Raw genomic sequence first — 26,990 nt, forward strand, 5'->3', positions numbered from 1 at the left:
CAACTTTAATGTTCCCTGTCCCCAGGAATCTAAGTTGTGAAAGACGCACCCCGACACGTACCTGTTTTTATAAACCGAGTGAACTCTTTGTTTTTATTGTTATTTCAATTGCTTTGCTGGAAAGCCTTAATTTTAAAGTGATGGATACTTTGACATGAAGCTAAGGTCCCACTGAGCTATCTTGGCTTAAGTGTGGTTTCTGTTCAAAATGCACCAGGGGAGGTGGGGGGGAAAGACTGCAGGGGTGTTTTAAAAGTTTGGCCCCTGCATTTTTTTCTCCACCAACATGGGCAAGCGCGCGCACACACACACACACACACACACACACACACACACACACGTTGAAAGCTGGCAAGGGCTCCATGTTAACTCCTGGGTGTGGATACCAGGGGAAATGTGCAATTCCATATCCTCACCCAGGCTGCCCTGCCTGTTTTAAAAAAACAAACCCTGCATTCTTTGTGCACAAAAGCCAATTAAAATGGAGCATATCTGTGTTGTATGTGCACACACAGAGACATACACAGAGGAGAATGTAGCTCACGGTTGAACTTAAGTCCCTGTTGCTCTCCGAGTTTGATTTTCTTGCCGACGTTTCGTTATCCAACTAGGTAACGTCATCCATGCACTAATGAGGTTACCTAGTTGGGTAATGAAATGTCTCCAAGGCAGCAACCTCAGAGGGCACCAAGACACACACACACACACACACACTCTCTTTCATACACACATACACACACACACTCTTTGAATGCTGGCAAGGGCTCCATGTTAAGTCCTGGGTGTGGATACCAGGGAAAATGTGCAATTCCATATCCTCACCCAGGCTGCCCTGCCTTTTTTAAAAAACAAAGCAAAACCCTGCATTCTTTGTGCACAAAAGCCAATTAAAATGGAGCATAGCTCTGTGTTGTACGTGCACACACAAAGACAAAGAGAGAACGTAGCTCAGGGTTGAACTCAAGTCCCTGGTGCTCTCCGAGTTTGGTTTTCTTGCAGACGTTTAGTTACCCAACTAGGTAACGTCATCCATGCACTAAGGAGGTTACCTAGTTGGGTAATGAAATGTCTCCAAGGCAGCAATCTCGAGAGAGAACCAAGACAATCTCTCTCTCTCTCTCTAACACACACACACACACACACTTACTTCCAGAAGGGAAGCACTGGGATTCCCCCAAGTACAATATCCTACCTGTTTCTGTCTGTCTTTTTTCCTAACAATTCCCAGGGCAGGGAATCTGCTGCTGATGGACTCTTCTAAGGAGCAAATGCCTAGAAAGGGCAGGATGGGGACAAGCAACGAAACCAACACGATGCACACCAAAGATAGAGACAGAAAGTCAAAGAAAAAGGAAGAAGGTAGTCCACAGGACTGGCTGTGCCGTACCATCCAAAAAAATAAAAAAATAAACATGGAGCGGAGTTGAGACGCTGGAATCACTTCGTCTGTCTTTGGTATTACTTCAAAAGCTGCTAGCGATGCATAGACCTCCCCCCCCCCGAAAAAAAGTAAGAGGGGAGGGGGGGTTTCCTTGCCCCCCTGGAGCCCCTCCTGGCCTGGTTGGCAGAGGCGTTATCCTTCTCCAGATCCGTCTTCCTTCCAAGATTTCTTTGGAGCAATTCCCCCACACCCTCCCTAATCCAAAAAATAATAAAAATCCCTCCGAGAGTTTATTTCCACCACCCCCATTTGAATATTTTAGCAATATTTCCACGCGGCTTCTTGTGGGGGGGGGAGGACTTGCTTCTTCTTCTTCAGACCGATGGCGGAGAGGCCAGGGGTTACGACGGGGGCTTGGGGGCATCGCCCAGGGCCGCCAAGAGAGAGGTCCCGTTTTCCTGCTTCGGGGAGACCCGGCTGGGGAGAAGCGTCCCTCCGTAGGGGGACGAAGCCACGCTTCCGGTGGAGGGTGGGCGAAGCTCCGCGGGAGGCGGGTTGCAATCCGTGGGCCGCAGGCCGGGCGGGTGGAGCGGGAAAGCCACCGGGAAGCTGGCCATATACAACACCCGGCCCACCCTCTTGGCTACCTGGAGAACAAACAGCAACGAAAGGGGAAATGAGGCACCTGCACACACACACAGCAGCAGCAAGAGGCATTAAAAAAAACGGGAGGAGGTTTCGATTCCCCCACCATGGACGAATACGACCGCTGATGGAATAAGCAGAGATGGTTTCTAAACTGACAGTTTCCATAAAAGAAAAGAACAGAAGTCCTTTGGTTTCTCCCTGGAAACCGCTTCTGGACTTGGTGCTTGAGGCGGAAAAATAAAGCAAAACGAGGCTGTGATTTTGGGTTTTGCTAATTAGACCGATTTGAGGACATAGAACTGCTTAGTTCATACTACTGCAGAAATGGAAAAAGCGGAGATTCGATCTTAATGCCTTAATTTTACCGCAACAGAGGGAGTCAGAAGTCGACGCCTTTCGTTTCTTCCTCCCCCCCCCCACTTCTCCCCACTTCTCTTCTTTTCTCTTCCCCCATCGTCGTCCCTTACTATTTGCTTTTGTATTTTAGGTTATAAATGAATAAAAGTTTATTAAAAATAAAATTAAAATAAAGGAAATAAAGCCCCTGCGAGGATTTTGGCAGGGCAATCTTGGACCGCTGGGCTAAGGGTGTTGTGTGAACACACAGCCAAGTTGCTTGGCTTACCTCTGGTGCAAACCGCGCACAGAGCAATGAATATTGTTTACCAATGCAGACTCACCTTCCTCTCTGCCCCCCCCAACCGCCCCCTCCTCCCAACACATTTGTTTTATTATGTTAAAACGATAAGGGCAGCTTTATTGCTTTCCCCCCAAGCCTCGGCTGTTTACGAGGGATCTAATAAAAAGGTTCTTTCGGCAACTGTTCCCTGTGGAATGATTGTGCTGGAAATAATTGTGATTCAAAGGGAAGCAGGAGAACAGGACCCCCATGCCACCCGTGGGATCTACGAGTACCCACGCGGGCCCAGAAGGGATCTGTCTGGTGTTTTGGGAGGGGGGGACACCCAAAGCAGCAGGGGAGCAGGAAGAATTTTGAAGCCAGGGCATTTAAAAAGAAATAAATAAAGAGGTCAAAATCATCCTGTTTGTAGCAGGACAGCGTGCAGAGCTTGGCCCAAAGCACCTGAGCAGGTGGTTAATAGCACAAGAGGGGAAATTGGATTGTGGGGCACCTGGCAAAGGGCACAGGCCTTGCGAATCCAACCTTAAGACACAAACGGAGGCCTTTCAAGCTTTAAGCCCAAATGATCTATCACCTTGGCAGCAAACCCAGATCGGATTCGTGCATTTCACAAAGCTGCAATAGTTAAAAGCAGGACGGGCTGACTTGCCAGTGTGCTAAAATCGCCGAAGGAAATTTACGGCAGGCGTGGCAAGCAAACCGCCTTGGCTGTCTGTTCACACAACACTCTTAACCCAGGTTACTGCTTAATGGGCAGCCTTCAGCAAAACTGAGGATGGCGGCACAACTCAACTAGCAGGGTTGAGACTACCTCCCGTGTTTTCCTGATTGGGGTTTAAAAGAAAAATAATGCAATGCAGGTTAAGTCCTCCACTTGCAACAGTCCATTTACTGACCGATCAAAGTCACAACAGCACTTTAAAACAAGTGACTTGTGGCCGTTTCTTCACACAACCTTTGTAGCACCCCCGGTGATCACGGGATCAAAATTCAGATACTTGGCAACTGCTTCATACTTACGACAGTTGCAGCGTCCCAAGGTCATGGGACCACTTTTTGCGACTTTTTGACAAGCAAAATCCATGGGGAAGAAGTCAGATTCGCTCAAGAACCGTGTGACTATCCTAACAAGTGCAGTGATTCACTTAAGAACTGTGGCAAGAACAGCGATAAAATGGGGCAAACCTCACTTAACAAATGTGTCACAACAAATGTTGAGAGCTATCTGCTTACCATAAGTAAAGCTTGTATCGTACCTAGCCTGTTCCATCAGCTACGTGTCTATGTTCAGAGACCTGGCTTTTCTTTCTTTAGAGCAGCACCGGAAAATGTGGTTTCTCCCACTTTGCCAGGCCAGCTAAAAGCCCGGAAGCCAAGTTTCCCAGCCTTAAGGCTCTTGCAAACTTGGGGAAGAGATTCCCTCATAAACCAGGTTAAGTCTCCTCGACAATGTTACCCGGGGGTTTTAAGCTGCATTTTCAACTGGGCACCGTTCTAATTTTTGAAGACTGTCTGGCTGATTTCCTAGTTTTTGCATTCTGTTGGGTTTTATCTGCTAGCCCGGGTTTTACCGGCGCCTTGCCAGAGCACTTTGGCTAAAGGGCAGTTTAAAAATAAAATAATAAACCAAAAAAAGTTAAATTGTATTGAACTACGGGGCTCAATATAAACAAACAATTTAAAAAAACCTAAACATACTAGCTTGCCTTGGTTTGAGCTATCACTCCAGCTCAGCCGCTGTGGTTTATGAACCGTGGTTTACGGCTTAGCACATGGACAGCAAACCAGCGTCTTTCACCCTTGGCAACTCTGTGTGTGCCAAGGTTAAAGAACACGGAGTAAACCGTGATTTAAGCCCAGACGTACATCTAGACCACTGCTGATAAACCAGGGAGCAACTGTGGTTTGCCTTTTTCCAAACAGAAACAATTAGCCACGTTATGTACGTAGTAGGAGAGTTTGATGGGATTTTTTTTTCCCCATATGCTTTCGTCGAAGTTTATTTCGAACGGCCTCTTACCTGTGACCTTATTTTCAATGCTGGGCCTAGTTTTAAGCCCATGTGGTTGAGTAAATGCTCTTCCGTCAAGAGGGGAAGCGTCTCGCCATCGATGGCCTGATCCCGGAAGACCTGTCAAGTAGCAAGGAGCTGGCTGCGACTTTGCTCAAAATGGACAGCCGCAATTTCTTTCCCCAAACAAGGCATTGTTCTATATACACCCCAGAAGGTTTGCAATGGAGAGATGGGACTGCATATAAATCAGTGTTTTTCTAGCTTGGTCACTTAAAGATGGGAGAATTTGTCTCCCAGAAATCCCCAGCCAGCAGGATTTAAAATGGGTGGACCATCTCCCAGAATTCCCCAGCCAGCAGGATTTAAGATGGGTGGCTTCAACTCCCAGAATTCCTCAGCCAGCAGGCTTTAAGATGGGTGGGCTTCGACTCCCAGAATTCCATAGCCAACATGCTGTCTGAGGAATTCTGGGAGTTGAAGTCCACATGTCTCCAGTGGGCTAAGGCTGGGAAATCTTGCTTTACCGGTTTCTCTAGTTTTTCAAATGTCACTCAATTAAACATTATTTATAATTACAAACGTACTAGCAAGGTTACATTTTGGGTTGTGTTGCATCCCATCTACTTGATCTACTTTACCAATAAAATATTTAAATGGGTTTTTTTAAAAAAACACGTGAGTGCTTCAAGGTGGAAAAGATGGGAGGTTTCATCTTTTTAAAACTAATGTTTACCAAGGGGAAAAGACACTTCCTGTGCTGCTGGCTTTCCATTTGCAAGGAGAAGCAGCAGAGACACTGAACAGAAGCATTCATCAAAAAAAAAACAAGGGGAGGGGAGAGCTCCCCCCTGTTTTTCCCACCTCTCCAAACCCCCTCCCCTTGGAAAAAAACCCCATTTTTCTTTTCTCCTGCCAAGCAGCCCTTCAACACAACTGCGCCCTGCTTTATAACCTAGCAAGGCTGCGAAGTCTGAAACTTTGTCGGCCTCATTCAGCAATCCCAGGGACCCTCTTCTTTCCCACAGACCCACAGAGGGTGGAGGCGTAAGGGGGGGGAGGCAGCTGTCTTGAATGCAGAAACTCTTTCCCCCACCCACACACACATACACATCTTTTCTTCCCAGCTCGAAACCCGCCACAATTTTATTTTGCATTTCGCCAGCCAAGGCGGAGGTCACTCGGTGCCAGACACCCCCCCCCTGCAACTGCGGTTTCCGGATGCTCAAACATCAAGCAGATATTTCTCCCCTCTTGAGACTGGGATTCCTTGCATCGTAAACGCTCCCCCCCCAAAAAAAAAATAACAAAATGCAAATCCTGATGTGGGGTATAAAAAGACTTAATGGCTTTTTAACTCGCTGGCCACCATCACTCTAAGTCTTCCTGCAGACGTGTGCAGGTTTGATGGAGGCTTGTGGGCCAGGATAGGTGGTTTTTTGCACACACACCCCAAAAAAAGGACATTGTGTTTATTTCCCTGCACCCCAGAGATCTGGGGCAGTTGGGGGACCGCAGCAAGGAGGTGGTCCCCCCCACCACACTCAATCTTGCACTTGGAAAATGCTGGGTTGAAATATGCTGCCCGGATTGGATATGGCAAATTCTCTGCATTAACTTGTGCTGAGTGGCATGGCAGTTACCCCGGGGTAAGTACCCCCAGTGGCTTGTGCCGAAAGCATTATAATGATGGATGGCCCATCCTTCTGAATTTGCAGTCTTGGGCAGTGAGACTTTTCTTTCGGGGGGGGGGGGGGAAGAAAAAGAAAAAGGAAGGAAGAAAGAAAATCAAAAACGCCCAGAATCCAATTCTCTGGCTGACTGGATTTGAATGAACATAAGGATTAAGGCTCTTTTGGAAACTCCAAAGCAACTTTCTCATTTAGTTCTGAAAAGCTGGATGTTGAATAAGAGTGTTTGTGTAATCTTAACACGGCTTGCGGCTACGTCAGTGAAAGAAGAAGGCCTGCAAGGGAGAAGGAATTGAAACAGGCCGTGTTTTCCCCCCCCCTCCCGTTAAAGATGCTACATCTCCTTGACTTCCAAACTTTTTATAAGCAATAATTGGCAATTCAAAAACAGATTGCCCGGACAATCTTGCAGGGGTGTTAAGAAGGCCTTTGGTGGAAAACAAGCAGTAGTAAATTATTCTCTAGGTTTCCAACTATACTTGCAACCGCTTGCTTAGTGACTGTTCAAATTTGCAACGGCAGTGAAAAAAAGTGACGTAGGACCCTTTTTTCAGACTTACGACCTCTGTGCTATCCCTGTGGCCACGTGGTCAAAATTCAGGCGCTGGCCACTGACTCACATTTATGACGGTTGCAGCATCCCGGGGTCGCGTGATCCCCTTTTGCAGCCTTCTGACTCGCCAAGTCAATGGGGGAAGCCAGTGCCACTTAACAACCCGGTTACTAAAGGTCGTAAAATGGGACAAATCTCCACCACTCTCTTGCTTAGTAACAGAAATTTGGTGCTCAATTGTGGTTGTTAAGCCAAGGACTGCATGTAGCGCCGGAAGCATCCCAGTATCTTAACCATGGTTTTAATGGGAAGGGATGAAGGGTGGGTGTTCAATTGGGAGCATCAGCTAAGATGATCTTTTGAAACAGCCTTTATTTTTCATCGACCTCAATTCAGGTTAGCTGGTAATTCACATCACCCTTTAATTCTTCGTTGAAGTAGTCTTGGTTCACCATCCTAAGCCCTGGCTTACAAACCACAATTGCTGGCTTCCTGCCTCGGGCCAAACCAAAAGCAAGCCACGGGGTGTCTCACCACGCTGCGTGAATCCAGCTCCTTTGGTGGGGAGCATTTCCATATGTAGCGGGCGGGTTAGACTAGAAGACCTCCAAGGTCCCTTCCAACTCTTGTTTTTCTGCTATTCTCAACTCTTAGGAAAACACAAAAGGGGGGCAATAAAACTGCTGGTAGAGAACTCAGCGGTTGGGAAAGTCTTTTTTTAAAAACCAAAACAGGAGAAGAAAACCCAACCTCTCTTCTGATCCTGCCTCCTTGGGATTAATCCCCCTTCATCCTAGCCGGCCTCTCCTTTCCCTACGGACAGAAGAATCCAGATGTTCCAGGCTGCCTCCGCTCTGCAGCTGGAGTTCTCAAAAGGGCATTTTATAAGCCCCAATGTGCTAAACTCGGAAGCCGAGTTCACAAGCACTTTTGTCTTCTAAGCTGGCAGCCACACTTTCCCACCAATCCATCTCTCGGAGTGGGGGAAAAAAATTGTGGACTTTCATCAGCACTGCTGTTATTAAGACACGCTAAGCCAACATGGGACGGCGAGCCTCGCTCCGTGTCTGGAAATATTGTTTTTCCAGTTTTTTAAAATTCCTGTCAAGTTCTAGAATAAACTATCAGGAAATCCCATCCTGGTTAAAAGCCTATAATGGACGAATCATTTTAAGGTAGGCGGTTTCAGGGCACAAACACACACACACACACATACCCCTGAAATCTGTTAAATTTGTTTTTTAACTTTTGTTTTTATCTATGTCTCTTTTATTACATGGCTCTACGGCTTTTTATCTTTTGTTGGGGAGAAAAAGCAGACTCTGTAAAACGCTTAGAAATGGCTGTGAAGTGGTATATATAAATTGAATTAAATATATATATATATATATATATATATATAAGGCTAAGTGCCGTTGCTGTTCTTAAACCACCCAGTGTCTTAGATGAAGCGGGCAGGGTATAAATTGGATAAATAAAAGATGCTCAAGAGAGGGTCTTTTTAAGGAAGTAACCAAGTTTCTAGCCCCTATGATTAAAAAGCGGCAAAACCTCAGAAGCTTCGGATCGGATTCCAATTTTTCACGTCATCTTTCCAGCCTCCCGGCGGCCACGTGATCAAAATTCAGACTTTCTGTAGTTGGTTCAAATTTACGACAGTTGCAGTGTCCCGGGGTCTGATCTCCTTTTACGACCTTCCGACAATCCAAAGTCAGTAGGGAAGCCAGCTTCAGTTAACCACCATATTACTAACTTAACCACGGCAGTGATTCGCTTAAGAAACTTGTGGCAAGAAAGGTCGCAAACGGAAATTTGGGGTAGCTGAGGACTACGGGAGACGCCTGTCTGTACCGCCTTGGACTCGACAAACAGGCTAAACATGCAGCCATAAAAGATTCTGGGAGTTTTGATTTCCTGAAACTGGCCCTCTGTCTTAAGATGATGTGTATAAGCGCAAGGGGGGGGTGTTGTGTTGAGTGTGGGTTTGTTTTTTTGCCCTTTCTGCACTCTTAAGGGAACCCAGCGGCAACATACCTGAGTATATTCAGCACAGCCCGAGAGGCAGCTGACAAAACTGCAAACGTCCTCCACGGTCCATTTGCTGACGTCTTGCAACGCCGTGGTGGCCGGGCTCTCCTCGCCGTCCAGGAAGAGACCTCCCATCGTGCCTGGAAGGAGCAAAAAAAGTAGAAGGGGGGGGGGTTTGGAGAGATGGGAAAACAGGGGTGAGCTGAGCGGAGGCGCGAAGGAAAAGTGGAAAAATAAATCACAAAGCTTTCCCCCTTCCCCTCTCTCCCCCCCCCACACAAGGGACGGCCTCCTCCCCTTTCCTGCCTTTCCCTCCAGACACGCATCCATCTTTAATGAACTGTCAATTAAAATACCAGGCAGGGTCAATTCGGAGGCAGGCAAACTCCGCCAGGGGGGTTTCCTAGCCTGGAGGTGGGGGGGGGGGTCGTGGGGAAGGGAGGAGGTGTGTGTGTGTGTGTGTGTGTGTGTGTCAAAGGCACTAATGATTCCAAGGTGTTTTGAGTGCTTTTTGGGCGAAGAAGGGGGGGCAGGTCTGGGGATGGTCAGAGCCGAGGGCTGTAAGGGCGAGGCCGCCGTTAGGAGGGCGAGGCAGAATTATGGGGTAGACAAGCAAGGACTAATCAATCACCCTAAGGAGGGGGAGAAATTATATTTCCCAAGAAAAAAGCCACTCCTTTTTGGAGACAGTCCTCTAGCGGGAGATCTCGGAGCGGCAACTCCCACAGAGAGGCGACAGGCACCCACCTCTCCGAGTCGTGGAGACACCCCAGGTAATGGAGAGATATTAAAATTTATACGCTGCTTCCCTCCCAGAGATTCCGGGCAGCAGTTGTTTTACAGCAGAGTTTTTTACAAAAGGCCAGTTGGATAAACTTAGCTTAGCATCCTGTGGCAAATGCAGACAGTCCTTGGTTAGTGGCTGCCTCGTTTAGTGACCTTTTGCACTGACCACAGGGATGAAAAGGTAAGCCCCTGATCCATCCCGGCCATTATGACCTTGCTTTCTTACTGCCTGCCCTTTTTTCCTTCTTTCCCTCCCTCGCACCATTTATCTCTCTCTCCCTTTTATCTTTCCTTCTTTCCCTAATTTCCTCCCCCCCTCAAGGCATCTTTGAAGAAAGGAAAGAAAAATGAAAGAGAAGGAAGAAAAAAGAAGGAAGGAAGGAAGGCCTTAAGACACAATTGTGACATTGATCTCAGAGAACAGCACTAACTCAATTGTTGTGTACCTATTAACGGGCTGAGTTTGTACAATGTGTGTTTCCATATTCCTGAATTAACTACATTCTACAGCCAGTCTCTGCTTGGAGGGAGAAAGGAAAATAAAGACAGCATAAGGTTAAGGAACCAGGAGGTGAAATGTTTTGAGGTCAAAGCATTCTGACTTCAGAAGAGCTGGAATGACTTGATTTTAAAACCACAGGTCTACATGATCTTTTAGGTTCCTTTCCCAGCCTCCAGACGAGCAACACTTGAGCACTGTTGGGGAGGGGGGGGTCGCTTGTCCACCCCACAATGGAGATGGAAGGTCCAAACCAAAGACAGCAACAAGATGGTGTCCTGAGCTAAATTCTCTTGTATTTATCACGGAGGAGTTTTATTCAATAAAAAAAAAAATCCGCAGATCCTTCCAAATATTTTCCATCCAGCAGCTTCTGCCAACATCCTTCCCCACCCCACCCTGAGTCTTTTGCTGGAATAAAACTTTCCAAGCTGAAAGATGGCAAACAAAACGAAGAAATTCACCAAGGTTTATTGGCGGTTTCTAGCTGGAGATGGGACAAAACTGAATGTGTGTGTCTTTGTGTGTGTGTGTGTGTGTGTGTGTGACATCACCAAAGGAGGCAGCATAAGCCAAATCTTTTTGACGACAAACAAGAATGAACGCAGCACCCAAGGAAGAGAGAAAATGACTTGCCAGACCAGCTTGCCTGCAAAATAAATACAGGGGGGGAAAGGTATTTTTAATGCCCCCCCCCAATTCCTCTCATCCTTATTCCCCATTGAAATGTGGGAATCTTCTCTCTTCCCTAACCTGGGGGCTCTCGCTGGTCAGACCCCCACCCAGGTTGCCTCACTTGTAAAACTCCACATAAGCAATTTTCGGAGTGCCTCCAGCCAAGCATAAACCATGAACCAAATTATTCCCTAAACAGCCCTACAAACCAAGGTTAATTGAGAGTGTCAGGAAGATAACCTGGATGGAAATAGACGGGCCTGTCACCTAGTGGGGATGAAACACTTTTTTTAACCAGGCAACGTTCAAAGGAGCTGAAAAGTGAGTTGATGTTTGGAAGTGGATTGGATAGACACCTCTCTAATTCACTGGAATGAGGTTGTGTGTGTGTGTGTGTGTGTAGGTCCAGAAAAACCAAACTTGCAAGGCAGTTATTAAAGCCAATCTCAATAAAAGTCATTTTAGCCCTCTTGGGGAGTTGATTTTCTGATCTGATATATCTAATAATGGGCCTCAGAGTTAAGTGGATCTCACTTCGGATGTGATATGAAGGTGGACCCTAAGGGTGTTTTGCTCAATTCCAATAGAGAATAGAATAGAATAGAATAGAATAGAATAGAATAGAATAGAATAGAATAGAATAGAATAGAATAGAATAGAATAGAATAGAATAGAATAGAATAGAATAGAATAGAATAAGAACAGAACATAGAACGGAATAGAATAGCAGAGTTGGAAGGGACCTTAGAGGTCATCTAGTCCAAGCCCGATAAAGCAGGAGACCGTACACCATTTCAGACAAACAGCTGTCCAATCTCTTCTCAAAAACCTCCAGTGTTGGAGCATTCACAGCTTCTGGAGGCAGGTTGTTCCGCTGGTTAATTGTTCTATCAGGAAATTCTTCCTTAGTTCCAGGTTGCTTCTCTCTTTGGTTAGTTTCCATCCGTTGCTTCTTGTCCTGCCTTCAGACGCTTTGGAGAACAGCTTGACTCCCTCTTCTTTGGGGCAGCCCCTCAGATATTGGAAGACTGCTCTCATGTCCCCCCTGGCCCTTCTCTTCATTAAACTAGACCTACCCAATTCCAGCCACCGTTCCTTGTATGTTTTCGCCTCCAGTCCCCTGATCATCTCTGTTGCTCTTCTCTGCACTCTTTCCAGAGTCTCAACATCTTTTTTTACATCCTGGTGACCAAAACTGGATGCAGGATTCCAAGTGTGGCCTTACCAAGGCATTATCTTCCTTTGCACGTTCATTACCTCTCGTTTTTTTCTTCTTCAACCCAATCCATCCTTCTTCGCCTTGGACAATCGGGTGTAACTCGAAGGCAGACGCTCAAGGGAGGCACTGCAAACCCCGTTCAGCATTTCTGCTGTGCAACCTGGAAACCGTGCTAAGATTGCTCCGATTCTCTGTTGCACGGACCGACCTGGCTTTCCTCCTTCTCCAATCAGGCCCAGATGCTGGGATCCACCAGCCCACTTGCCCACCCAGGCGTTTAATCCATCTAGGGATCTCTGGGTCCCACGGGTGGATGGGGCTCAAGCAAAGGCTCCCTGAAGCTAGCGCTAATTGCTCTGCAGACTCCAGATCGATGCAAAAACTTTTAGCCATCCATCACCCTAACCCCAGAGGGCACAGAGAAGGTCCTTGACCAATTTTGCCCCATCTGATTGCCAGATTCCAAAATGTCCATCCTGCACATTTTGCCCTGGGAAGGGAAGGGAAGGGAAGGGAAGGGAAGGAAAGGAAAGGAAAGGAAAGGAAAGGAAAGGAAAGGAAAGGAAAGGAAAGGAAAGGAAAGGAAAGGAGAATTAAGGAAGGAAAGGAAAGGAAAGGAAAGGAAAGGAAAGGAAAGGAAAGGAAAGGAAAGGAAAGGAAAGGAAAGGAAAGGAAAGGAAAGGAAGAAGGAGGAAGGGAAGGGAAGGGAAGGGAAGGGAAGGGAAGGGAAGGGAAGGAAAGGAAAGGAAAGGAAAGGAAAGGAAAGGAAAGGAAAGGAAAGGAAAGGAAAGGAAAGGAGAATTAAGGAAGGAAAGGAAAGGAAAGGAAAGGAAAGGAAAGGAAAGGAAAGGAAAGGAAAGGAAAGGAAAGGAAAGGAAAGGAGAATTAAGGAAGGAAAGGAAAGGAAAGGAAAGGAAAGGAAAGGAAAGGAAAGGAAAGGAAAGGAAAGGAAAGGAAAGGAAAGGAAGAAGGAGGAAGGGAAGGGAAGGGAAGGGAAGGGAAGGGAAGGGAAGGGAAGGAAAGGAAAGGAAAGGAAAGGAAAGGAAAGGAAAGGAAAGGAAAGGAAAGGAAAGGAAAGGAAAGGAAAGGAAGTGTTCTCCCCCCAGCTGAGTATGCCAGCCATCCCCTCCCGCTCACTCACCTGCATGGAAATACGGACTCATCGTATATGGAAAACCAAACGGGAGCGGCTGGGGTGGAGGCAGGGAAGCCGTGGGGAGTAGCTTGACCTCCGACTTGGCCATTGTCGGACCCAGGAGATAGCTAGGCAATTCTGCGCTGGAGGAGCTACAGGGGGTGTTCTGCCCAGCCGGCACCTCACCCAGTTCCTTGGTGCCCTCGCCAGTCTTTGCCACCACCTTGCACTCCTTAACCTCCCCAGCCCCACCGCTGTTCTCAGGCTTCAGAGCCTCCGGCTTCTCGTCGTTCCCTTCGGCCTCGCTGTCCGAGTCCTTCATTTCCTCGTGGTTGCTGTCCGGCGGGCGGTTTTCTAGCAAGTCTTTGGGCTCGCTCTGGCCCAGCGCCTCGCAGCGAGAGTGCGCGGCCTTCCGGGCGGCCCTCCGCGTGCTCTGCTCCTTCGGAGGGGTGGTGGAGGCGGTGGGGACCCCCTGGGGGTTGAGCGATAGCAAGGGAGCGTTGTTATGCCGGAGGACCAGCATGGCGTTCCTCCGGGAGAGCTCATCCCGAAGCGGGTGTCCTTCCGGGATGTCGTGGAGGCTGCGCAAGGCGGGGTGGTCCGGAGGCAGACCCGGGTGCAAACTCATGGGGTCGGTAGCCAGGAGCCTCTGGCGGTGAAGGTTCTCCAGTTCTTTCTGCCGGATAATTTCCGCTGACATCTCAAGCCTAGGCGGGCAGAAAATTGGGTTTGGGAGAGAAGAGACGTTACTGAAATCCCACTTCTGCCACCAGCGATTACATGTGTAGCCCTGACAATATTCCTTTAGTGAGTGTTTGAAGTTGTCTTGCCATATTTCTCCAAAAAGAAAACCCGGTCTTATATTATTTTTTGCTCCAACAGATGCCTTAGGGATGATTTTCCAGTTAGGTCTTGTTTTATGTTACTAAATGCGCCTGTTTGGTTGGTGATCTTAACTGGAGCTTATTTTTTGGGGTGGAGCTTATTTTTGGGGGTGGAGCTTATATTATGAGCATCTTGAAAAAGCAGGCTAGGCTTAGTCTGCAGTTGGGTCTTATTTTTGGGGAAATAGGGTATGCTTCTTAAGAAAAACTAAAGCAATCCAAAGGATCTAATTAAACCTGGCCGGTTTGTCAAATCGGAGATCCCGCTCAACATTAATCCCATTTGGAAGGTATTTCTACCCTTCCAACATCCGGCAACACAGCATCTTAAAGTTATTTTCCACTCTCTTCTACTTTGTTTCCCCAATACTCTGTCTGGGCTCAGGAGTCAAGCAAGCTTTATTAGTACTTGGAAGGGAGACCACAAGGAAATCACAAACGGGGATACTAGCCCCCAAAATGAATGGCAGTGTGAAATTACTTCCGTATAAAGAGACTTTTCATGAAGTGGCCAGCTCAACTTTTAGTTCTTCCTTCAGCTCCTCCCGGTCAGTGAGGGGGAGAAGTGGAGCCCAGCATGGGAGGCACGGAGGGCACTGCCAGGCCCAAAGGGCAAAATTCCCATCTCCCACGTTCTTCAAACAAGGTCAGCTGCCCAGAAAAATTCAGGATAAAACAGAGGCCCCCTTGGCCTGGGCTTTGCCAAGTCCACTCGATAATTGCTGGTCATCCGGGGACGAAGGAGAGGGCGGGCAGGAGACGCCGGGCGCCAAGCCCTGTGTGTCTTTGGGTTGGGTTGCAACTCTCACCTGGCAAGATTCTGTTTCCTGAGCATCTCTTGCTGGCGTGCAAAGATCTCTGCTTGGGCCGGCTGGAGGAAACCGTAGCCTTGAAGAAGGAAGGGAAGCCGCGTGAACTCAGGCTACAAGAGAGGGGCAGAGGGCAAAGGGGAGGGGGCTGCATGCCCCACCTGGAGACGGAATAACGCCCGCCTGGAAACTGAGACTGGGCCAGAGAGGAGGTAGCTCAGAGTCGGGAAGAAGACAGGAGGGGTGAATTAATCAGGGGGAAATTGCAGCGAGAGGGAGACGAAAAAGAAAGAGGAAAAGCAAGGAGAAAAAAGGAGGCAGAGAAAAAAGGGAAGGGAGGGAGGGAGGGAGGGAGGAAGGGAGGGAGGGAGGGAGGGAGGAAGGAAGGAAGGAAGGAAGGAAGGAAGGAAGGAAGGAAGGAAGGAAGGGAGGGAGGGAGGGAGGAAGGGAGGAAGGGAGGGAGGGAGGAAGGAAGGAAGGAAGGAAGGGAGGGAGGGAGGGAGGGAGGGAGGGAGGAAGGAAGGAAGGAAGGAAGGAAGGAAGGAAGGAAGAAGAGAGACGAGGGAGGGAGGGGGGAAGGCAGGAAGGAAGACACCAGGGGAAAGAGAGAAAGGAAAATGAAGAACGTAGAATGAGGATTAGCAAACTAAAATGAATTAATTTAAGGACTGCGTGAATGAGAGGGGGAAAGAACAGACTACACAGAGAGAAGAAAGTAATAAAAGCAGCAGCAGAGCAAAAGAGCAAAGGAAGAAGGACAGGAAACCTCCATTCTCAAGACTCCCTATCCAGCCCCCCACACACACACACCCCACCCCTCCACTTCTTCCTCTGTAGTCACCCCACTCCCAACAACTGGTCCTCCTCAGGGTAAAAAAAAGAAAGAAAAAGTTTAAAGCCTCCATTCTTCTCCCCACCCCACCCCAAGGCCATTCCCAAAGCCCTTTCACAGCACCGGGGTGTGTGGCTGTGTGTGTGTGTGTGTGTGTGTTTGTGTGTCTTACCTGGCGTCTGGCACAAAGCCGAAGGCACCCCAAGAAAAGGGGGTCTCAGATGAGGTCCTAAAGCGATGTGGGGGGCATTCTGGGGCGACAGGAGAGGCGGCGGGTGGGACATCTCCCTATAGAGAGGAAACGCAAAGGAGAACATTAAAACTTGCCGGGTGGGGTGAGGGGGCACGAAAGGAGGCAATTGAAGATATACCAACGTCAATCACCATTTCACCATTCTGTCTTGTATTTTTTTTTTCCTTCTGTTAAACACTCTTAAGAAAACAAACAAAACAAAAATATATACCCAGTGAGGGTCCCACAACTGGCTTTCTCACAACTCCCAGAATTCCTGAGCCAGCGTGAGGGAAACTATGGCCCCCTCATGACTCGTGGACTTCAACTCCCAGAATTCCTGAGCCAGCGTGAGGGAAACTATGGCCCCCTCATGACTCGTGGACTTCAACTCCCAGAATTCCTGAGCCAGCATGGGGGAAATTATGGCCCCCTCATGACTCGTGGACTTCAACTCCCAGAATTCCCGAGCCAGCATGGCTCAGCATGGAAACCTCTCCCTTTCTCCTCAGTATGGCTGGCTCAGGAATTCTGGGAGTTGAAGTCCACGAGTCATAAAAGAGCCAAGGTTGCTTACCCCTGAGCTAGGGGCTTGTTTGGAGGGTGTGTGTGTGTGTCCTCCAGAGATGCTCAGCAGGAGGAAAGACAGTGGAAAAACACAAAACGCACACAAGCATCTGTCCACGCACAAAACTTCTGAAAAACTGCAATGTATTTTAAAACTTTTCAATAAAATAAAAAAACTTCTGAAAAACTGCAAAGGGATCCCAAAGGCAACTCCAGCCAGGAAACCTGCAAACGTGGATTATTAAACCATCCGGCTTGCCAGACCACCCTCTACTTCCCCCCCCACCCACCCCCCCCAGGGTCTCTTTGCTTCTCGGCCCATCTGTCTTCCCCTCCAGCCCTTCCCTTCTGTCTGCCCCCCCATTCCCTGGCTGCCCCCCCTCCCTCCTTCCTCTAAACTAATTGCACAGCTCCCGGTGTCTGGCGGACGGCCACGGCCGGGGTCGGATCGATCGGGAGGGCTGTTGAAATGTTAATGCTAATCGCATAACTGCTTCGCCAGCGCCTCGCACTTGGCTGGCAGCGCCAATTAATCTCAGGTAACGCAGCGCATGACCTTCAGGGCGCCCAGCCCTGGCGCGGCAGCCAAGCGACGCTGATGTAATTACAGCATGAAGGGTGTAATCAGCGGACCTAATCCCTCTGGCCTTGCAATTAGCCCAGGCGGCTTCGGCGACGGGCGAGCCCACAAGGGACAGACAGCTGAGACCATGAATAACGGACAATTAAAGCCCGGGGTGGTGGTGGTGGTCCTGGAACAAGGGTGGGGGGGGGATCCGGGGGGAGAAGCCGGTCCCGATCGTAATTAGCCGTAATCGCTAGGAGGCGAAGCGGGGCAGGCTTGCCACCTGCTGGATAAAGACCAATTTGGGGGGGGGGGAAATCAAGCGCCGTTTAACCGCTCGAGGGATAAGCAGGCGCGGCGGCCCTTGGGTGACCTGCTGCGCCCGCCAGGAATGGGGGGGGGTGAGGAGGGACCACACAGAAGTTTTTCAGGGGGGCGTCAAAGGGGAGAAGGCTTGGTCACTGGACAAGACAGCGGTTAAACGGATTGCTTAAAATCGGTGATTTTTTAGGAGCTTTTGTCGCCACGATCGTCAAGCGGATCAGGCGGTCATTAAGCAAATCTGGATTCTGCACCCCCTCCCACCCATCGACTTGGCATGTCAGAAGCCGGATGAGAAGGTCGCAAATGGGGAAACACCGCCGCCCCCCCCTCTGGATGTTGCAGGTGGTCCTCGACTTGCAACAGTTCATTTACTGACCATCCCAAAGTTACAACGGCACTGAAAAAGGCGACTTAGGACCGTTGTTCACACTTACGACCATTGCAGCATCCCCCCAGGGTCATGGGAGCAAAATTCAGAGGCTTGGCAACTGACTCATATTTATGACGGTTGCAACATCCCGGGATCACGCGATTTCCCCCTTTGGAGACCTTCTGACAAGGATTGTCAATGGGGAAGCCCAATTCGCGTTACGACCGTGTTACTAACTAAACAACTGCAGAGGCTCACTTCACAAGTGTGGCAAGGAAGGCTGCAAAATGGGACACGAGTTGCTTAGCAAATGTCTCACTTAGCGACAGAAATCTGGGCCTAACAATTGTGGTCTAGCTACATTTGTGACCGCAACGGGCACCGGGGATCATCTCAAATCCAGCAACCAAGATCCTTGAGATTGGAAACTTTTAAAAAATAAAAATAAATCAAACCACTTGAACAATGTGGGTCACTGCTTCCCACTCCCACCCCACCCCCGCCAAGCCAGGATTTCCCTCCCAGGAAGAGGCAGGAAAATGGGTCAAATTCGGAATTGGCCAGAGGGCATTTTTGAATCCGGTGTCACCCGGGCCAATCTGCTTACCGACAGCTGAGCTGGCAGGAGCCGCTGACGTTATTTGGCAAGGATTAACCGGGGCCAAGATTGCTTATCCCACGGCGGGTATTAATCTGATCGCCTCTGCAGGGCAGGCAGGGGGTCACACCCCACAACTACGGACAAGATCCCTTGTCTGGCAAAACAGATGGACCTTCTCCCCCCACCCCTTTTAGTTGGGCAGCAAAAGAAGACATTCTGGTATTTGCAGACACCCACACCCACACCCACACATACTTCTCTGCCCTTAAAATACTCTCAAATTCCTACACTCTGGGCCGGAATGGCTTCTTGGTGATTCCCGCCCCGAGTTCTAATCCTGCCCTCGCAACCCCAGGCGCCGGGAGTCCATGCAAGATCGGCCTTTAAAAAGAAGGAAAAGAAAGAAAGAAAGAAAGAAAGAAAGAAAGAAAGAAAGAAAGAAAGAAAGAAGGAAGGAAGGAAGGAAGGAAGGAAGGAAGGAAGGAAGGAAGGAAGGAAGGAAGGAAGGAAGGAAGGAAGGAAGGAAGGAAGGAAGGAAGGGGATCAATCTGGTTTCTATCCTGGGCGCTTGCTTGCTTTGCGTCGTACACACACACACACACACGTATACACACACACACACACACACACACACACACACACACACACACACAAAACAAACCGGCATTGCAAAGGCATTAGAAGATCTGAACTCGGTTGTTGCTAAATCTGATATGTCCTTTAAGAGGAGACAAATGGGTTTGCTAAGCTTTAAAAGTATTGGCTTTTTTTTTTAACAATAAGCACTAATGGCCTTCAGATAATCAATGTTTCCCAGTCATTAGCAGGCCCATGTGAACAAAACCCGCGCTGCATTTTAACCCCCTCGCTCCCCACTGACAACACAGCCCTCCAGCAGCAGGCTATGAGAGAGAGAGAGAGAGAGAGAGAGAGAGAGAGAGAGAGAGAGAGAGAGAGAGAGAGAGAGAGAGAGAGAGAGAGAGAGAGAGAGAGAGAGAGAGAGAGAGAGAGAGAGAGAGAGAGAGAGAGAGAGCAAGGACCCCCAAGTTCGTGGGTCAACTGCAACCCCCATCACCCCCCAACAGGGATGGGAATTGTAGTCGGGCAGAATGAGAAAAGGCCCAGGTGGAAACAATTGGGCTGGCGGCACGGAAAACACATGTTCCTTTCCCATGTCAGCTTTGCAGCTCCCAGAATTCCCCAGCTGAACATTGCAATTCCCAAAAATGTCTGTCGGTGGCCAGCTTTCCTGAGGCATTCAGGGCCTCGACCTACATCCACAACGGAGGCAAACATTTCCGTTGTTAAGCGAGACAAGTTGTCAAGCGGGTTCTGCCCCATAATACGAGCTTCCTTGCCACAGTTCTTAAGTGACCCGGTTGTTAAGTGAATCTGGCTTCTCCACGGACTTTGCCTGTCACAAGGTCGCAAAAGGGGATGGCATGACACCACACACACACACAGGACGCTGCGACGGTCATAAATGTGTGCGCCTGAATTTTGGTCAGGTGACTCCTGGATGCTGCAATCCAAGGCTGAAAAACGGTCCTAAGTCACCTTTTCCAGTGCCGTTGTAACTTCGGTCACTGAATGGATCTGTTGTAAGTCGAGGACGACTTGAAATGCAGCTTTCTTGTCGGTTCAGTCTCCAAAACCAGCAAAACCGAAGCAGACTATTCTCCCTCCTTGATACTCAATGGTTTCTGGCCCAGGGTGCCGAGATATCCCCCCCCCATTTTTCTCAATATACACAGCAAGATTCAGCTGAATTTGGACCACTTCTGCTTGCTTTCCAGAGCCGAACTTGAGCCCCTTCTCAGCTAGGATCCCCTGGCCGGATCCCATCTGCAGGCTGAACCCACGTTGGGATCTTCTCTTTCCCTGCGTCTCCTCCACTCTGCTGCCTCCAGCAAAGGGCTGAATTTTTCAGCAGCTAATTATTCTTACTGCCACAGTAAGCCTCCCTGTGCTGATCGAATCCTTGCGGAGTCCGACAGGAAGCTGAAATGGAATTTTAGCACCATGCCAAGCAGCTTCCACACACACACACACACACCATGTGCATTACCTCCCACCTCCTGGAGAAAGGGAGACGCCATAAATCTCCCCACTGGTTTTTTTTCCTAGGTTTGAGCCCCTGAGACTTTGGCACAGCTTCCCAGTTTTGCAAAAGTGCTACAGAGAGCGTCCTCAACTTACGACCGTCATCAGCAGGACTGGAAAACTTCATTGTTAAGCAGCGTGGCCATTACGCTGAGGCGTCATTTGACCGCGCCTGATTTTAACCCACATTTTTTTTGATCCGTTCTTTAAGCGAGACATCACAAGGTGACGACTGGCGACCTACCCTGCCGGCTTCCCCAACGAAGGGGGGAAAGGATCACCTTGTGGTGTCTCGCTTAATGACGGCATTAAAAAAGAGTGGGTTAAAACGGCGATCGCGATTGTTAAGTGGGAGGACCGACTGTTAAATTGCTTTTCTCAGCGCTGTCGTAGCTTTGAACAGTCGCTAGACAGTCGTAAGTGGAGGACTACCTGTGCAAAGGTAGGAGATACCTCTCAGTGAAGTGCGAATCCCGGTGCTGAGGAAGTCCTTGTTTCCTGCGCTGGCTGGACGAGTTGCTGACAGAGGGAAGGTGAGGCTCTATGCTGCTGGGATTTCGCGAGGCAACTTCTTGACGCGCCCGGAGGATATCTGTGCCGAGAGGGACCCAATGAAACTGAGATTAGACTTGCTGGCGAATTCAGCTTGCCCTTTGGCCTGGGTCAAGAGTGGCTCTGAGCATGTGCCAAGTTCCATTCGAAGGCTTCCACATGAGAGGCCCAATTTGGGCTTCGAAAAAGGTGCGAGAAAAATTTCGGGTGATCTCTTGGGATGTGAGCTAGCCAAAGTAACCCTGGTCTTCTGAATCTGCAGAAAGTTATCTGTGCTTTTTGCTTGATGCGAGCTTATAAAATATAAAGGACCAAACCCACCCACCCAACCCAAAAAAACCTGCTTATAAGCCTATTTACAAGGAAGGGAATGCAGAATTACGGTGGTGGGGGTGTGAGTTGGCGAGGGAGGAGGAGGAAGCGGGCGCCACCGTTTAAGCCACAAATAAACAAAGCAAAGGAATCCTAAATAATTAAAGATGAGTTGGTGCCACGCGTGGTGTCTGCACATCATCAAGAGCTTTGCCTGGCAGAAATACCATTTTTAATTGAGCCTCCGAGCACCCAGGGTGAATTAAAACATCTTCCAGGCGATAAGAGCAAAAAAAAAACACACAAAAAAACCCAAACTTTTACACGGCTCAGAAGGGGCCGTCCTATGTTTACAGTCACACCCCAAAATGCCCAGTGTTCAGAGTTTATGGGCTGTAAAGCGTGTTTTGCAAACTTGGCTGCTTTAACAGAATAACAGCAGAATAACACGGTTGGAAGGGACCTTGAAGGTCATCTAGTCCAAGCCATACCCTGTCTGATCTCTTCTTAAAAAACCTCCAGTGTTGGAGCATTCACAACTTCTGGAGGCAGGTGGTTCCACTGGTTAATTGTTCTAATTGTCAGGAAATTCCTCCTTGATTAGTTTCCATCCGTTGCTCCTTGTCCTGCCTTCGGGTGCTTTGGAGAAGAGGTGGACGCCCCCCCTCTTCTTTCTGGCAGACCCTCAAATATTGGAACGCTGCTATCCTGTCCCCCCTGGTCCTTTTCTTCATTAAACTAGACCCTGCCCAATTCTTGCAACTGTTTTTTTGCATCTTTTAGCCTCCATCCCCCTAATCCTCTTTGTGGCTCTTCTCTGCACTCTTTTTTCCCAGAGTCTCGCGATGTGTGGACTTCAACACCCAGAATTCCCAATCCTCACCACTGTGACTCGGGACGGATATCCCGCCGGCCAACTGGTAGAGACGCTGCTGCTGCTGCTCCTCAAATGTGGCGTGGTCGTTGAGTGCGGACATCAAGCGCCGGTAATCCTCTTCCGGAGTCATCTGGGTCACCGGGCCCTCCAACAGGGGTGTGTGGGAGTTTTCTGTGGGGCAGGAAGGCAAAAAAAAAATGGAAGGGTGAGTGGCGAGAAAGAAGTGGGCCTTGCAAATCTAACACGGCTTTCCACCCTGCCAAGTTAAGCTTCCAGTCCTCATGACTCTGAATACAGTGCGCGAAGCTGAAAACGATTTGGCACCCAACTAGTCTTCATTTTAAGGAGCGTCAAATCCCCTACCGACTTGAGTCTAGCCTGTTTTAGCATGCCAAGCAGCAAAAGGGCAGCTGGATTTAACTATTTCTGCGTCTGTTTGTTTTTCCAGCAAGGAATTTTGGTCCTTCTTTCCACTCTCCCTAAAAGAGTGGCTAAAAAGAGAATTAAGCAAGAGCTGCGCATCAAAAGCAGAGCCAGTTTTAAGGGTCTCTTCGCTTTTAGGCTGCAAGCAAAGGCTAAAACTGTTCATGGGCGTTGGAGGACGCTGTTTTTTCTTCCTCTTTCATGATTTTTATTAATTCACGCTGCTTAGGCACCACTTTCGTATGAAATATTTCACTCCCGTTTGGTCTCAGAGAAAGCCACGACTGGATGGAAAAATTCAGGCTGCAGAAGGAGAGGTGAGTTCATTCACAGCCACAAACTAGCATTGTGGAGCAGTCCAAGGCTGTTTTGAAGCACAGCCTGGGTGCTTGCCATCTCTCAAACTTGCAACCGGAATCGGGACTAGAATTTCCCTGGCTAGGCAAGGCAGGACCCAGCGGACTGTTCCCGATTTGTAAAACGCCAAGAAAACCCTTGTTGCTGGATGGGAGACCACAAGGAGACTCAGCGTGAAAGGGTGGGAAGAAAGAAGACTGGGGAGGGGGGTCACCACCGCCCCGCCCCCGCCACGAAAAAATGGTGAGAGATGCACCTTCCAAGACTGGGGCTCGATTGTTAAAGTGGAACCGCTCTCTTAAAACTCACTTTTCTTGCATTGCGCAACCAATGGAAATTCCCCTTTTTCTAGCCCACCTGCTTTCCGGCATGGCGGCCCGATTCATTGGGGAGGCCTTCATTAAGCAGAGAGGGGTGCTCAGCTCTTGCAACCCCCCTCCCCTCACCCCGGGGAAGGAAGCAACCTTGTCTAGACTTTTCGAACTCCCCCCCCACGCTTCCTGCTGCCAATACCCCGTCACTGACTGACATGCCCGCCCACGTTCAGCGGGGCCGACGGCCTTCCCAGGAGAGAACGCCGGATCGCACCACCTGTCTGTCATCCCCTTCCTGACACGTGTGCACACCTCTCTGTGTGTGCGTGCAAGTGTGCAGGACAGGAAGGGGGGGGGAAACCACACAACCCTCCATTTCAAGAGCACAATCGTTTCGATCCTTTTCCTCTCCGCTAATAAGCTAGAGGTTGCAGGAAATGGGAATGAGAGAGAGAGAGACAGAAAGAGAGAGAAAGCGAGCGAGAGAGAGAGAGAGAGAGAGAGAGAAAGGGAAAGAGAAAGAGAAGAAAGAGACAGAGACAGACACAAAGAGAAAGAGACATAGAGAGAAAACAAGAGACAGAAAGCAAAACAGTCAAACTTAGAAAGAGACAGAAAGAGAGAGAGAGAGAGAGAGAGAGAGAGAGAGAGAGAGAGAGAGAGAGAGAGAGAGAGAGAGAGAGAGAGAAAGAGAGAGGCATTTTTAATTAATGTCAACACATCGCAGGGGAAAAGCTTCAGCTGCAAAGCAGAGGGGGAAGGAGAGAAACTCTGCCCCCCCCTCCATCAAGGCAGACACCTTGGCAATTTCCCTTCCATTCTCACTTTGACACATGGGGGGGGCATGAGGCAGGACCCCCATTCTGCAAACCCTCAGCTGCTGAGATGCTGCGGAGAGGATGCACTGAAAAACTGACCAGGCAGCAAAACCGCAACCTTTTTGTGTGTGTGTGTGTTTGTGTGTGTGTGTATATTCTGCTCAGTTGGACACCTTCCACTCCCATGTGTGCACCCCACAGATGCAGCAGAAGAAGAGAGGAGAGATAAGTGGATGGCAGAAGCTAGGAAACTTTGCACATGGGCAGGAAGTGCTCTGTGGCACCCTCACGGCACGGCCCACCCCTGCGGAGAAGCTTAAGGCATGAAACAGCCGAAGCAAATCATCCAGATGTTTTACAGCCTCACAGAAACTTGGTTAAGGTCCAACGCTTCTGGCAATTTAACCCTTCACTTACGGCCACAACTGAGCTCCAAATTTATGTTGTTAAGTGAAATATTTGAGAAGTGGATTTTGTACCATTTCGTTAAGTGAAATCTGGCTTCCCCATTGACTTTGCTTGATGGAAGTTCGCAAAAGGGGGATCGCGTGGATCCGGGGGATCGCTGCGACTGTCGTAAAGTGTGAGTCAGTTGTCAAGCATCCGAATGTAAGTTGTGTGACTGTGGGGATACTCCAACCGGTCGTGTGCCGTTGTAAATTCGAACGGTCACTAAGCAAGCGGTGGAAAGTCGAGGATCTACTTTTTAGGGACCCCAACCCAATCAGGCCCGATTGAGTGACTCAGATCGATCCAAACGCGCAAAACACATTGATTTCTCACAATTGATTCAAGAGCGGAATCCGGCTGAATTCACCTACTTCCAGCAAAAATGTTCGATATTGTTTTTTAAAAAAAGAGAGAGATTGAGCGCAATAAGGACGTTGCTGCAGATGGTAAGCAGGGATTAAAATTAGAAAGAAAAAAATCTTTACAGGCCACTGTTTATGGAATGCAGACAAGGTTGTGTCCAGCCACAGCTCCTGAAGGTGATGGGATGTAGAGCTTCTCTGTTCCGAGGCAGTGTATCCCAGTATTATTAGATGCACACAGGAAAAAGCTTAGGGCTTCAGAAACACCCAACCGGCTCCAAAATTTGAGAATTTCACCCCATTTGCTACTCTCACTTCTCCCTTTTCTCCACGGAAGTAGCAATGATTGATCAGGCTGGTGGGTGGGGCCCTTGTAGATTATTCTGTGACATCACAGCAGCTCGACCAATGGTTGAATAGAGAAGATAAACTGGCAAGCAAGAAGTCCAATGGCTGCCTTCGGACAATGCACCAAGCTTCGACAATCTGGGTTAATTGGTGGCTAAGAGCTTGGAGAACAAGATACTGTGCAAAGCCAGAAAATGTGTTATTTTAGTAGCCAGGTTCAGCATAGTAGGTGAAAGGTGTTCAGAGCCCCCCCCAAAAAAGGGAGTCACAACTAGGGGAGAATTCCCCAAATCTTTTTTTTTTCCCCGCATGAACTGCAAAGCCAGGCAAGGCAAGGTAAGGCGAGTTATCCAGGTTGCGTGTCCTTAGTTTTTACCCTTGTATTAATTTATAGTTCTGTGTGTTGTATTTGCGGAGCCTCGCTCCCCAAGAGTTGGGAGGCGTAAACATTTAATCAACCAATCGATAAAAAAATAAAATAATTAAGCTGGCGGGGACGAGGGGGACAGGCAAGGTGATTGATCACGACTGCAATTGGGAAGTTGAGGAAGGGGAGGGGGGCGGGTGGACGAACGGCTTTCGTTTGGGGAGGGGGGAGGGGGAAAACGCCGTGGCATTGATCCCAAAGCGATAGATGGCCGGGTTTCGTGGTAGCCTGATTAAAGCTCAGCTTCTCCGCAAGATAGATTAAACCGCTATCACCTTGATTAATTTTTCAGAGGATGCAGCGGGAGCCTGGAGCGTGTGTCTGTCTGTCTATCTATCTGTCTCTGTGTGTGTGTGTGTGTGTGTGCACACATGGAGAGGAGGAGTGGGGGGGGGGAAAGGAGAATTAGGAAAGAAAATATCCAAGAATTGCCATCTGGAAAATAAAACAAAAGCAAAGCAAAAGCAAAATTGTACAAACAGCCTTTGAAAGAGCTTAAGCCTTCCTTGTATAAACCGGCTTTTATTATCAGCACGCCAGGAGGGGACCCCTGACAGCTGCCTAATTACAAGTGGAAAGAGGAAAGGGTGGAAGATAGTTTGGGGGGAAAAAGGGGGGGCTTTCAGGCCCCCTACTCAATTGGAGCAGCCCTTTAAAGTGTAGGGGATGCGTGTATGTTTAAGCTCCTTTGGGGGGAACTATTCAAAGTGCTGGGGAGAAAGAGGGTCGCTTTGCGAAGAGTTGAAATTGCAATTTAAACGGCAGAAACAAAGCAAAAAATGCTGATTTTAGCTCATTCTGGCATTTCCGGCACAATTTTCTCAATAAGGGCTATGTCGCTAGGCTAGTTTGCCTCCCCCCCACACACACCCCAATTTAGGGACCAGCATGCCCAATGGGTGTTTCTTTCTGCTGTAAATTTGAACCAGTTGCCAAACACTCGAAATGTGACTAGGCAGGGGGAAGGTCATGTTTTACGACGGTGGGATGTGCGTTACGGTCGTCAAACGAGGACTACCTGTTAACTTTGCCAATTGGGGTGGAGGGCTTACGAGGGGAGGGGAAAACAAGCGGAAGGATTCAGGGCCCAACATTTTAGCAAAAGATTAAGGAGGAAGAAGGAGGGATGACTTATTTGGAAAATACTCCAAAAATTCGTTAACTGATAATAAATTTGGACAGAGGGTGGAAATT

The 26,990-nt window shown here is 48.8% G+C and overlaps 1 protein-coding gene across 3 annotated transcripts in view; it reads right to left on the bottom strand.

Annotated features, from left to right (window-relative positions):
• Positions 1-64: 64 nt before the first annotated feature.
• The window catches only part of SAMD11 (sterile alpha motif domain containing 11), a gene marked incomplete at its 5' end in the record, with an annotated part of 64,020 nt that continues 37,094 nt past the window's right edge, over positions 65-26,990 (bottom strand). For all 3 annotated transcript variants that reach the window (XM_081341079.1, XM_081341081.1, XM_081341080.1), the window contains 8 exons: positions 65-2,028; positions 4,693-4,803; positions 8,962-9,095; positions 13,276-13,976; positions 14,963-15,041; positions 15,967-16,082; positions 21,010-21,148; positions 22,304-22,468. In XM_081341079.1, the coding sequence (XP_081197205.1) occupies positions 1,783-2,028; positions 4,693-4,803; positions 8,962-9,095; positions 13,276-13,976; positions 14,963-15,041; positions 15,967-16,082; positions 21,010-21,148; positions 22,304-22,468 (1,691 nt within the window). In that variant the 3' untranslated portion in view covers positions 65-1,782. The remainder of the gene's footprint in view (positions 2,029-4,692; positions 4,804-8,961; positions 9,096-13,275; positions 13,977-14,962; positions 15,042-15,966; positions 16,083-21,009; positions 21,149-22,303; positions 22,469-26,990) is intronic.

Source organism: Vipera berus (genome assembly GCF_964194415.1).
Source record: "Vipera berus genome assembly, chromosome: 17".
In the NCBI taxonomy this organism is placed as follows: Eukaryota; Metazoa; Chordata; class Lepidosauria; order Squamata; family Viperidae; genus Vipera; species Vipera berus.